The sequence below is a fragment of the Papaver somniferum genome, chromosome 9 (genome assembly GCF_003573695.1).
Source record: "Papaver somniferum cultivar HN1 chromosome 9, ASM357369v1, whole genome shotgun sequence".
NCBI classification, from domain to species: Eukaryota; Viridiplantae; Streptophyta; class Magnoliopsida; order Ranunculales; family Papaveraceae; genus Papaver; species Papaver somniferum.
In genome coordinates, this window is record NC_039366.1 from 166919581 (window position 1) to 166934083 (window position 14503).

Sequence of the window (14503 nt, forward strand, 5' to 3'; positions counted from 1 at the left end):
ATACAAATACAAAAACCAACACATAAAAGAAAAAAGTAGAACAACGCGTTAACAATTTAACTAGTGTACACGAAAATACACCTTGTACAGAGTCACATTCAACAGGTTTACAATTTTGTGCACATTAATAATTCAATAACAAAATATACACAAAATAGTAAGGCAACTGTGTAAAGTATCACATAGTATTCAAGGATCTAACACTTTTAAAAATAATTTTAAATATAAATTAGGTTTTCCTAGAGATATGATTTTAGTTCTGCTTGCTAGAAATATGTTTTAGTGTACTTTTACACGTGTGTACCAGTTTCTACACCCTAATTATTTGTGCAAGCATAAGCTTATGGAGTCAATTTTTACGTCGTACATGAGGAAATACAAAACTGACAGCAACCATAAAACAAAATTAACTGAAAGTGAGAATATATTCACAACATACAAGCTAAACAACCAGTTGTAATCCACTAATATCAGTCACACTGTTGATCATCGTATGAAATCCAACAAAGAACCTAATCATGTATAAGTAAATAATTTTTTTTTTTATGCAAATAAATATTTAGTGGAAAACTATTGTAAGTATGTAGAGATAAAAGGTCCCGCGACTTTGGCATTGTTCTATACAAAAATGTAAGTGTTTTCTGCAAGCTTAATGACATTAAAAAATGAGATGCATGCCCGCGCATCATCTTAGAAGTTCGAACAATAACATTAATAATAATATTATATGTAATATATATATATGCTTCTTGTACTATGATTAATGTCTAACAAAAAACATAATAGGAGTGTAGGACTAGGAAAGGAAAACTTTAGAAAAGACAAAAAGGATACACAACCAGTTTGACTTATGCATCTGCATTCCCATATAGGAGATGTACGTACCAAATTAAACCAGATGCAAATTTGTAAGATTCATAAATAATAAGAAGTTGCAGGTTCAAACTTGTTTCCCACTTGACTAGTGCTACGACTGTCAAACACTCCACTTGCTCAGATTCTAATGCTCCGTCGATAGAAGTCTATTTTCTGCCCTTGTTATTACCTACTAGGTGCATGGCAACTAACGATTAGTTTATATCTTATAACGTAGTTTCTATAATGTGTAAAAATAATATAAAAATCGCTAGTATCAGCTTGATTCACATAGTTTACGGATATACATCAATGGCATTAATCTCTACTGCAAGCGAATGTAAAATAAAAAATACATTGGATATACCTTATATCGAGTAATCAAATTAAACGCTTACAAAAAAATAATAAATAATAATAATAATAAAGTAATCAAATCAAACATGCTTTGCACTCCTGAGTTAGCCTACTAACAACGCGTGCATATTGATAATATTAGTACTCCAGCAAGAAGCGACGAGATCAAAATGAACATAAAAAACAGAAATTCTTACGTGAAGCTCATCGATCAAATTGTCTTTCTCTTTATGAATCTCATCTAATAAAAAAGAATTTATAATTTCAAGTCTAACATGTTAATCAAAAGAATTTTTTAGTTTAGTCCTATAAAAACCCTAGAAAAAAATTGAACGAAATTCAATTTCAAAAACGGTAAACTAATAACTCCAAATAGAATGTTCAAGATACAGATAAGTGGTAAGAAGATGAAACTTATCTTCGTAATCATTTTTGGTGACGAAATCTTCAAATTCAATTTTTCATGACGATGCTCATCAATTTTATATCACTGATTTCGAGTAGATCTCCAAGAACAAGCATTTTTTATGATAGTTTTCAGGTCTTTCGTGCTTATTTTGAATCAAATCGAGATGAATCAAATGTTTCTCCATCTCCGATTTGAAATCGCTTTTCTGTCTCTCCCTCATTTTTCTCTGATCTAATTTTTCTCTTTCCAAAACTGACGTATTATGGTTTAAGGACATTTTGGGTACCAAAAAACATCAGATCGGTGGAGAAAAGGACTAACTCGTCCAAATTCTGGACTAAACTGTCTTGGGGGAAAATTTTGGACTAACCAATACTAGGCTTGGGGCGACAGGACTAGAGCGTCTAAAGCCCACTAACTTTGGGACTAGACGTCAATTTCTACAGTTTAAAACGTTTGCCGATGACGTTTAGCCGTGAGCGTCTCAAATACAACTGCACGACCTAGCCTTAGCTGCGCACTTCTTCTTCGGCCGCCCGGTTCATTTTATCATAGTGGGAAATCCACTTTGCCCATACATATGGCTTAGGGAAAATTATGCTCAGGCCCCACCCATGGATAACCCATAATATGAGGCCCTTAATTAAAAGAAGTTTAAATCTAGGCCCCAAATTATTAAAAGACCTTGATAGCCTTATGCATATTGTCAAGCCCATAATTAAATAAAATTTAAATCTAGGCCCGAAATTATTAAATCTAGGCCCGAAATTATTAAAGTACATTGCGAATGTGTAAATAGAAGTTACACATGCATATGGCAAGTGTAACCAAAAGTTACACATCCTTACGACATGTGTAATGCAAAGTTACACTTGTATATATATGCAGAAAATAGACATCAAAAATAGAACACAAAAAAAATACATGTATTACTTTAATATTCATTAACAACAATTTTTTAGCATGTGTAACTAGAATTTACACACACATCTGTCTAATGTAATTGAGAGTTACATATGTGTCTATCTAGTGTAATTGAGAGTTACACATGCATCTGACTTGTGTATTCAGCGTCAACTCCAGTTCCAGCGAGACCATTACCACGTTTAAGCAATTAGCTTTTATGAAGTTATCTGAAACCTGAAATATAACAACAAGCAATCAATATTTATAAGATCAAAATGAACAGTACATACACCAATGTATATTCAGTTTCACAAGCATCTGACTAGTGTAACTAGTAGTTACACATGCATCTGAATTGTGTAACTGAGAGTTACACATGCATATAACATGTGTAACTAGGAGATACACATGCATCTGGCTTGTGTAACTAGGAGTTACACCTGTATATGGAATATGTCATTCATCATGAACTTGCAAGCCTAAGTTACCTAAAGCAAAGTATGTGTAAGTAAAGGTTACACATCTAATTAGCATGTGTAACTAGAAATTACACATCTATTTAGCATGTGTAACTAGAAATTACACATCTAATCAACCATTGCTGCTCCCCCATTGCCTCAACCATTGCTGCTCCAATCAGAACGTGTATCTATAAGTTACACATCTAACTAACTAGTAATTCAATTAGAACGTGTATCTATAAGTTACACATCTAATTAGCATGTGTAACTCTTAGTTACCCATCCATTTAGCTTGTGTACCTAGAAGTTACACATCTAATTAGCATGTGTAACTAATAGTTACACATCCAAAAAAAGTCAGATAACTTACAAAAGAAGACAATAACCAACCTGATTAAACTTCGGCAAGTCCCCAGCTTCTAGAGAAAAACCCCTTAAGGCAGAAACAGAGATTAGCAGAGCACAGTCGCTGAAAGCAAAACTCAGGGATGTCAAAAACATTTGTTGCAATATTTTCAGCATATAGAGGCACAAATGACGAAGCTTCAGTTGTATTTATTTCTTTGTTTCCAATGCTTTTGCAGTCATACCATACTAAGCACATTGCAGAAAATAGGTTGTTTATGGTAAATGGTATATAAAATTATTTAGACATCAATCCAGTATACTTACTGCTTATTGTAGCATGATAAGACGTAGTAAGGAGACAAGGTAAAATGAATTTGTGTATACAGATGGTGCTAAGTTTCACATAAAGTGAAGAAAGAAGAAGAGTAAGCTTTTTTTTTCACCTTGTAAGGTGTCCAACACAGTTGCTGCCTGTGCAGGATTGATAAAATCAACAAAACACGGGACAAGTGGATCTTCTCCAGACTGCAACAAACAAAATTATCCTGAGACCACGAGTACGAAAATAAAAACTTAACTATGTACAAGGATACTGGATTCACTTACATGACGAGACTCCTTGCTCACAAGTCTCACTTCTTTAAAACCTACAAAAGGAAGAAAGATATTTGCAAGCCCAAATGAAGGTCTAACAACTGATGACAAGATGAAAAAAAGCGTAACAAAGAAATACATGAAGATATAGTCTGCAGACAAAAGGATACGAGACACTTCGCGTCGTGTACAAAATGCAGGCAACCCTTCCACAAATAAAGTGTTAGATGCATCTAGAAGAAGGGGAATCTCTTGTTTGATGCTTGGAAGTCCCATATACCTGCTCTTAGGAGGAACCATGCCTGGAAGAAGGGGAAATCTCCGAAGACCAAGCATACGTGGATCATCCATCTGATGACCAAGCATTCCTCCATCACCTAAAGATCTACCAGATTCTTCACCACTAAACGACGGAGCTTGCTGAATGAAAATTCAAAACCATACAACTCAGTACCATACCGAATATCCAGAAAACACTCTTTTGTAATGTAATGTAATTTACTTACTCCTCCACACCGCAAGTAACGATCATAAGCTGATCCAAAGAACTCAGTATCATTTTAGAGTACCTAATTTATGTAACTTCATCAAGCATATAATACCGCATAAACAAGTGTTTCTAATCTAAACAACAAATCCAAACTAAAAACATATCCAAGTAAACAAACCTTGTACTTAGCCACTTCCTCACTCACCTTAGTTTCCAGTCTTTTCAGCATGAAGTATAACAGAACGCTTCATCATAGTGTTCTTTCCCATCAATACAACAGAATCACCACGTAGACCTTTACGGATACCCTGTAACTGTTTGGATCCAACTTGCTTAATAGTTCACCAAGCATTCAACAGAGTATTCATAGATATAAGTGCTTAGTAATCCATATCAAACGGCAGGCACACACACCACAAAATCTATATTCTTAGCTGATAAACACAATAACACAGTATAATTTCTAGTTTAACCAACACCAATATCAGATTAAACCTACTAATAATCTGAATTGAGAATCATTTCAAAGATTCGCAATACCAAAAAATTGAAATTAAACCTAAAATTAGATCGAACTTTAAATAAACTTACTTCCGATTCTGAATAGTATGACTCATGTAATCAAATAATTGAACCACAGACCCCTTACGAATATCGTCATTGAACAGTTTCTCATTCAACTGAGTTTCTAACACACCATAATGAGTCGAATCTGAGTCAGAAACAAGTAATCAAAGCCGATCTTGTGATATTACCAGTAGATTTTATATCTAAATACTTGAACTAGAGGTTTTAAGTTTGTATCGCCTCAAAGAATAGATGAAATCGCATTATGAGTTCATTTCACAGACATTTTCAAATTGAAATGTAAACAACAACAAATAAAAACATCAACAATAACAAACAAATTCGTGCCTGGATTCAATTTACTTATTTCTTCACCACTCATACTACCTACAGCTCCAGCACCACCACCAGCTCAAAAATCCTTCTCTAAATCCTTCACCTCAACTAAATTCCTACCACCATTTCATGTAATCTATCATGTATAAATGAAAATCAAAAACTAAAAGTGAAAAAAATTCAAATCAAATCTATGGGTAATAGAGAGGATGATTTACTGATATCGAATCTCAAATCAGTTATTAGATCGAAGATAGAAATAGAGGTATACAACGATTTTGACGATGAACAGATCGGAAATTTTTGTTCAATTTTTTTCCGAAAATTCTACATCAAAACAACCAGAGTAAGTAGATGATGGTGAATCTAAGCTCTGATGTCGATTCAGATACGTCGATTGAAAAGCATCTGAAGATTTAGGTTTTGAAATACTTTTCTGAAATTTGAATCCAAAATAAATCAACTAAAATCTCTAAACCGAAGCATCATCACAAAGAGAAGAGGATACTTACCTGTATAATTAGCTTGTTGATGAATCTGAGTTGAATCTGCAGATTAGTTGATTGAAATCTTCTCTCGGATTCGTTTATTCTACTGCAAAATCATACAATAAAACTAGAAGAAGCGTTGAATTAAAAGTCATCGACGGATATCGGTGGAGCGAGAATCGTTTTCTTGCTCTCTACAATCGTTTTCTTTCGGCATGATCAAAAAACCCTAATTTTCTTCAGAGCAGAGACGAGAGAGAAGTAAGAGAAAGTGAAAATGAAAATGAAAATGAATCTGGAAATGAAACCTATAGCCTATTTCATTAGGTATATATAGTAAAGGGCATTTTTGGTATTACGAATTTCTCCCAAACCCTAAACTTTATTACCAAGCCCTGAAATCTAAAGTTTTGGGCCTAGAAATATTAAAAAGTGAAAGTATGGAGTTGATAGGGGAGGATCCATTTAGTGGGGCTTCTATATATTGAACCCATATAGTAGGGGGTTCTAGTATTTTTCACTATGGCTTAACAGATGATTTGAGCAGCCCCCCATTTGGGAAGGTAAAGTTGGGGTGAAAACGGGAAACTGAATCCCGAATAAAAACGCGGGTCGCCGAATAAGGTCATCAATTTTGCTGGCAGTTTAAGGGAAAATATATAGCGGCAAAGGATAGAATATTTGTAAGTCAGCAATTTCTGTTCCTGTTTTTTTCAAAATTAGGGCAGCAGAAAGCATTATTATGGCTTCTTCTTGTGTTCATCTGCTCCGTTTTGCTTCAATCCATCCTTGTAATCATCATTATCAACGACAAACCTTCAGAAAACCCGCATCCTTGATGTATGTCCATCCCACATCATCTCTGATCTGGGCTTCTTGCTCTTTTCCTAATCCCCAGCTAATCACCCAGAAATACAAATTCCAATTTCTTTCACCTAAAATCCAACAAAACCCTAACTTTTTCTTCGCATCTTCTTCAACAAAGAGTACAGCAGTCTGTATGGCAGCATTATATGAAGCAAATACCACTGCTTCTGAAATTACTCCAAAAATTCCAGCTATAGAGATATCAATTTTAGTATTCTATTTGTGTATATCATCCCGTTCTTGAACCGATTAAGTCTACTTTCCAAATTCCCAGTTTTAAGATTGGCAATGAATCCTGTCCTAGCAATGCTACGATTCTATCGATTGATACCAACTCTTGGTTTAATTGGGTTTCTTGCTTTATTTATTGGTTTTGTAAGATACCGCGGGCGGAATCTGAGTAAGCTCGACTCGCTACAAGCAATGATTATGGATTGCCTGGTTGTTGTCGCATCCTTAATTCGCCCATTTTTGCTGAACACGGATCCTTTGGCCAGAGGAGCAGCATTGGGGTTCAAGTTTCAATTATTAAGTGTGAGTATTATGATGTTTATGTCCTACTTTGCTTTCTCTGTGCGTTTATGGGTCTTGGAATTGGATTCCAAAGGAATTGAATTCACATCCAAAACATTAACGTTTGTTGAGGTAATTTGTTTACTTTTATTTTTATCCCGGAATCCTGAGCCTGTGCAATGGATATCTATCATTTTGGAGGGAATCAGATTCCCAGGAATCAAAAATCTTTGATTTGCACTGTTTTGTTCAAGGAATTGGGCTCATTCTCCAGGAATTGGAGTACCTAGCATTCGATTCCTTGAACCAAACATGCTATTAATGTGTTGGCCTAGAAACATATGCTTTATATCTTCCCCTCTCCCGAAATTCAGCATAAAGCACACTTGTTCTCCAGAGTTACACCTCTATGATTGTCTTCGAGTCACAGTGGAGTTATGATGCATTAACAAAAATGGATACCTTTGTAGGGATTATAAAAATCCAGATCTTGCCACTAGGGAAGTTGGACATGTTATTAGAGCTGGTAATTGTTGACAGAGAAGATCTGCTTCTTGAATCTCCATATCAGTGAGCCTTCTCCTAGGGTCAGTGTCCAAGCTCCATCTCTATATAACTCAGCAACCCACCCTTCTTGTTCCTAGATACTTCGAACAAACCTGGGAATTTCAGCTTGAGAGGGATGTCGGCATTCCAAACATCCATCCATCTGGTTCCTCTCCATTGATACCTTGTGAAAATGTCTCCAGCCTGTTAGTAATGCCCCTTCACAAGCTGGTGCCATAAGTTTGCATAACTTCCCTTGCATCCCAGCCATTGTCTTCCAATATTTATCTGCTAGAATTTGTCTTGCACTACTGTCTCAAGCGAATTCTTTCGTCTAAGGTTTTCTGTTCAGCACCAAGTGAATGCAAATTCTTCTACTTCTTGATTTGCAGGTTCTTGAATTACTCACTTTCCAGACATGCATACATGCGTGTTTAAAATACTTAGAGGCTGTCCCGTGGGTTGTAGCGCGTCCCTCTATTAACACACTTGAACACATCATAGGGGTAGTTCTTAAGACTGATGGATATGAAGGTAGACGTGCGGGAAAATCCTTCGTGGTGGAACTTCTAAGACCAAGAGACTGTCTTCTTAGTGACGTGAATTCTGCTGAAACATACAACAAGAATATATTATCCTCATGTCAAAGATGTGTAGATTCACTGCTGAAACTATTTAAAAAAGCTGCAAATACTGGGTTCGAGGCGGGCTATTTCTGTAAGACTTTGGACAACCAAATATCTTTAGAAGTCGATAGCCTTTTATGGTTGCTTGACATTCTAGCAGATAGGCAAGTGGCTGAGGAGTTCGCGTTAATGTGGGCTAAACAACAAAAGCTGGCAGACCTATACACAAAATTCTGGACGCCCTCTCGCCATTCCATCAACTGCATAACAGTACGATTGTTGGTTGGTATAGGAAAAGTGGAAATTCTTCTGACGAAGGACACCCGACAACTATTATTACTGACATGGTTTCAGCCGCTGGTCGATGACTACGCTTGTTTACGAAAACGTACTACATCATTTGACCTGAAAGTGGCGGAAGAAAATATGGAGAGGATCATATTAGAACTTACACCAGGAGATCAACAGAGTGTATATTTGAGATGGTTTGGATGTTTCTTGAAGAAAGGTGATGCCTGTCCAAAACTTCTAAAAGCCTTTGAAGGCTGGAGCAGAAGAACCGTTGGTGAAACACCTTTGCTCTCTTTTAATAATGAATGACATGAATTTGTATTGTATAGTGTTTAATTACTTGCTTTCCTCTTGTAATTTATTCAAAAGCGGAAAACTCACAAAAGTTTGAATGTTAATATTTTTCCTTACAGTTTCTCGCGGAGTAAAAACATAGGTCCTTGCTTCTACAGCAACAACTTGTAGTTGTTTTTTGTTTTTGTTTTTGAAGCATAGCAGTAACTTTAGTTTTTTCTAGCATTTTTCAAGTTTTGTTTTTTGAGTGCACAGACAGACAGACTTTTTCTTTTTCATGGCAAATAGCAAATATAAGTTGTCATTAGTAACGCCTCGCATTAAAAGTTGCCTCGCATTTAACATCACATCAAGTGGACCTGCTGGAGTGCTCATCGGGCATGACTATAAATCATGTGGGTTCTGCCCGCGCAAGTTCGAATCCTGCCGTTCACGCACCTATGTTTTTATTTTTATTTCTTTTTTTATGATTGCTTCGGAGAATCAAGTTATTAGGAGTTATAGGACATACAAAAAAATTTACTCGACTTTCTTTCGCCAAACTTCTCAATTTTCGTTAGCTTTAGCTGAGAGGTGAAATAACGTAGTTAAATTTTTAGGTAATCCTCGTGTATCACTCATTTTTACCATCAATCAATCCCCTTTAAGGTAATCCTCGTGTATCACTCATTTTTACCATCAATCAATCCCCTTACGATAATTTAACACAAAATTGGTCAATTAACCCAATAACGATAATTTCTGGGTGAAAAAGACATGTAAAATTTGATACTATTCAAATGGACGAAAATATAAAAATAGTCAGGATGTAAACAGTTTCATCCTACCCATTTTCAAATAGTTTTTCTTATTTTTAAATTACATCAGGATGCATCCAGTTTCATCCTCAATATTTTTTAAGTTTAAGCTAGGATGAGTCCAAATTCATTCTTGCTATTTTCTTGGTGTCAATTACACCCATAATAATTTTTACTCGTCCATTAGAACCATGCTTTCAAAAAAATTGGACAAATGACCCATTTTCCGTTAATTTAAGTTATCACAAAGATCAGGATTTATACTTCTTTAACTTTATCGAGTAAAAATAAATAAAGAACTTGAAAATGATTTACTAGAACCATTTACTACAGTGAGAAATTTATGAACTAATCAAATGATCTTATCGTATTACCATAAACATGGATGATTTACCAAACTTCAGGAGGGTGCATATAGGGTGCCGCTAGGCCTGTCAACGGCACTTAACGTAACAAATAATGGCTCTGCCGCTACCTTTGCCGTTTAAATTAGAGGTTAACCGTTATCCGTTAAATGCCGACGGAATTGTAAAATCCAAAACCATTTCCGTTACGTCGGACTTATCGGCTAACGGTTAATTTTCCGGTATTAACCGGTATGTCACAGGACAACAAAAAAGCAGGTTTAAAACACAAACCAATTACATAGAATAGTTCTAAATCCAAGCAAACAAGTTCTAAATCCATGACACACAGAAAAAAAAAACATACAGATGTTCATGTTCTAAACCAAATTACATGTTCAGATCATCACATGTTCTATCAAAAGAAAAAAACCAAGTTTTTGCAAAAGAAAAGACAAAGGGATGCCAACTGCATCTGCAACTGCAACTGCAAATGCATTCCTCCATCTCCAAATTCTCCACTGCCAATGCCAACTGCATTCCTCCTTAGTCCTCAACTTCTGCATTTTGAAAGGAAAATGAAAAGTGTTAGACAGTGATGTCAGTGAAGCAACTTAAGTTGGCAAAGTGGCAATGTCAGTACAATAAGCCAATAAAAGTGGCAATGTCAGTGCAATAAGCCAATAAAAGTGGCAATGTCAGTGCAGTCACAACTATCAGTAAAAGCTAGTAAAATATTAAGATATAAGGAAACTTACCAGTAACACAACTATTGCTCTCACTGAGAGTGAGATCTGGCAGCCAATCACCCAAACAAAGCAAAGCTTCAATAAGATCTGGAGCTAATGAACTCCTGTGAGATGTGAGAACTCTGCCACCAATACTAAATTGTCTCAAATTGGTCTTTTAATTCTTTTTTGAACTCAGTTCTTAGTTTCATGATATCTTCCCTAACTGTATTCCTAGTGTAAAGTTTAGCAGCAGGATTTAAAGACTTCACAAACTCAACAAAATATGGATGCTCAACTATAGTGATTGGATAACCATGTTTAGCAATCATTTTGGCAACTAGTATCCTAGTAGCATCAGCATCATACTTCCAATTAGCAAGCTTAGTTTGTGCATTACCTGTTCCGACTGTAGTAATCTTTGTTTGTCCTTTCTTGTTTGCAGGCTTTTTTTGGCAAGTTTTGGCATGGTAATGCAATTTGCTGGTTCCTTGGCTACTGGGTGAAGTCATTCTCTTATTACAATGTTTGCATTTAGCTACAAGTATCCCAATCTCCTTACCTTTTACCATCTTCTTTTCAGTTAACCTTTCAAAATCATCCCAAACATCAGACCTTACTGCACGCAGTTTCTTCTTTGCTTCAGCTATAATTGGATCTTCATCTACTTCTATTTCTTCTACTGCTTCTTCTGTTGCAACAGCAGCAGGTGTTGATTGAATTCCTGATTGTTGAACTTGAGATGCAGAAGGTAATTCAGATGCAACTGAAAGTGATTGAGAGGGATGACTTCTTTTTGATGAACCAACGCAATTGGATGCTCCTCTTTCGCTTTGGGTCATGATTAATTTCACGAATTGAAAACCCTAATTTCAATTTTCAGAAACCCTAAATTGAAAATTTAGTTTTTAGGATTGAAATTAAACTCGAAATAAAAAGTACAAGATAACCCTAGTTTTCTAATCGAATGAAGATGATGATTTTGCTCGAATTGAAAGGAAGGAGATGACCCTAGTTTTCTAATCGACTGAGGGGTGAGTTTTTCTTCTCTCGTTTGTGAGTTGAAGAACATAAGAAGATGAAAATGATGTTCATTCGAGTATAGTAACCTAGGTATAGATGAATGTTACACGTGCTAGACACACGTTAGCGGTTAACGGAACTAAGGCTAACGGAAATAGGTCTTTCGTTGCCGTCACCGTCGGATAAAATTAACCGCTACATTATCGGTAACGAATAACGGATATAATGGAACTAAACGTAACGGCAACCGGGTAATCGGATTCGGCTAACGGTTAACGGATTTCCATTGACAGGCCTAGGTGCCGCTCCCAGCAAGCCAAGTTGTATCAAAATTTTGAGCTTCTGATTGTAGGGATGTATAATACCTGAAAAATGGGGGCTTTGCCTTGTTACATGTTTTTTCTTTTAATACATTTCAACCTTTCTACTCAAAAGAAAATAAAAAATAAAAAATTGAGCTCCAAAACACGAAATTCTATCCACAAAACTCGTATTTTTCAACTCTATGTTACTGTCAACAGTCCCACATACAGAATGTACGATCAAATATTGTAGTTGACCATTGGGTCGGATGATGACAAAACTCTGTAATCTTACTCTGCTAGCACTAATTCTTCTCCTTAGCTAATAGACATTTGTAATCCAATCCAATTACGCTATTCGTACCTTTTAGAATTTAAGAAGTAGAGACAGACACAATTGGAACTAGAGGTGTAAAAAGTACCGGCCCGGCACATCCCGACACACGAAGTCGCGTGCTTCACGTGCCACGTGTCGTGTTGTGTTGTGCCAACGATTTAAACTTGTTGTGCCGCGCTGTGCTTTACTAGTCAAAAGCTAGGCACAACACAGTCCACGGGCACATCACACGAATAAACGTGATGTGCCGTGTTGGGACACGTGTTATAAACAATTTGAAATCACTTAATGGTATACATTAAGTCGGACATTATCACGAGAATCTAAATAGATAACATATCATTTGAAATTATTTCAGAAATTATTTCAAGTAAAATTAACAAGTTATTCAATAAAAAGAAATATCCCATCAAATGTAAAATTGGATTATTGTCATGTAAAGTGGTGTTCTAGTCAAATATAAGTAACGATATTGTAACAACGATATTGAAATATATTTTCCAAATATTTAGGTATTATATGTGTTGTTATAGAAATAAGTCAGCATAAAATGTAAAAAACAAGCTAGAATAGTGACTCTTTTGTGAAATATACACAAAAATGTGATATATTATGCCTTGTTATATGGTGTACTTGTTCGTGCTATGACGTGCTTTCTTAACGTGTTGTGATGTGCCACGTGCTTATCCGTAACGCGTGTCGTGTTGTGCTATTGTGCCGGTTAGACTAACCCAACACAACCCACGAAACAAACGTGTTGGGTCGTGCTGGGCTAAGTCACGTGCTGGACTGGGATGTGCTCTGATTTTAACGTGCTGCACTGGGCTGTGCTCGTGTTGGCACAACCCAACTTACACTTCTAATTAGAACAGTAACATAGAATAGGAAACAAAGACATGATAATTTATGTTCACATGTCTTGAAATTGAAGTGGTTTTATTAGCTCTGTTGAGGTATAAAAACCAAACAATGAGGTGGTTTTTTCTTTGATCATTGACATCTCTCTGAAGATAAAAATCAAACAACTAATTCGTTCAGATGGAGATCTCGTCCATTCAGTGCTTATCAGATATGGTATGTTTATGATTTATTATTATTATCCTTCGTATTGCTCGCTCTTTCTAGCTACTCTTTGTAGTAGAGGTGTAAAACGTGTCGGCCCAGCACTGCCCGACACACGGAGTCGCGTGCTTCACGTGCCATGTGCCGTGTTGTACCATGCCAACGATTTAAACGTGATGTGTCGTGCTGGCACACGTGTTATGAACAATTTGAAATCACTTAATGGTATACATTAAATCAGACATTATCACGAGAATCTAAATAGATAACATATCATTTGAAATTATTTTAGAAATTATTTCTAGTAAAATTAACAAGTTATTCAATAAAAAGAAATATCCCATCAAATGTAAAATTGGATAGTTGTCATGCAAAGTGATGTTCTAGTCAAATATAAGTAACGACATTATAACAACGATATCGAAATATATTTTCCAAATATTTAGGTATGTATGTGTTGTTATAGAAATAAGCCATCATAAAATGTAAAAAATGAGCTAGACTCGTGACTCTTTTGTGAAATATACACAAAATGTGATGTATTATGCCTTGTTATATGGTGTACTTGTGCGTGCTATGACGTGCTTTCTTAACGCGTTGTGTTGGCTGGGCCACGTGCTTATCCGTGCCGCGTGCTGTGTTGTGCTATTGTGCCGATTAGGCTAACCCAGCACATCCCACAAAACTAACGTGTTGGGTCATACTGGGCTGGGTTGGGCTCAGATTTTAGCGGGCTGGGCTGGGATGTGCTCGTGCTGGCACATCCCAATTTACACCTATACTTTGTAGGTAACATAACAATTCTTCTCATTAACTCAGAAAACAATCTTACAGAGTTAGTGTAGCCGACGCGAGTTAATATACTCTACTGTTGACCAATCACAACCACAGAAATATTAACCACTAGAATACAAGCACGCGTCATTTTTACCATTAATCAATACCCTTTCAGGTAATCCTCG

At 36.1% G+C, this 14503-nt stretch overlaps 1 protein-coding gene across 1 annotated transcript; it reads left to right on the forward strand.

The window, feature by feature from the left end:
• The first annotated feature begins 6467 nt into the window (after window positions 1–6467).
• Window positions 6468–9084, forward strand: LOC113314430 (BTB/POZ domain-containing protein At3g50780-like). The gene is made up of 2 exons (XM_026563222.1): window positions 6468–7212; window positions 8130–9084. The coding sequence occupies exons 1-2, from the start codon at window positions 6967–6969 to the stop codon at window positions 8961–8963; spliced, it is 1080 nt and encodes a 359-aa protein (XP_026419007.1). The 5' UTR covers window positions 6468–6966; the 3' UTR covers window positions 8964–9084.
• Window positions 9085–14503: the final 5419 nt, after the last annotated feature.

Bases quoted from the DNA above. Each gene is read 5' to 3' on its own strand.
- LOC113314430 (XM_026563222.1), top strand. From the start codon at position 6,967: ATGAATCCTGTCCTAGCAATGCTACGATTCTATCGATTGATACCAACT. The intron at 7,213-8,129 runs GTGAGTATTATG...CTTGATTTGCAG, and splicing joins TCAAGTTTCAATTATTAAGT to GTTCTTGAATTACTCACTTT.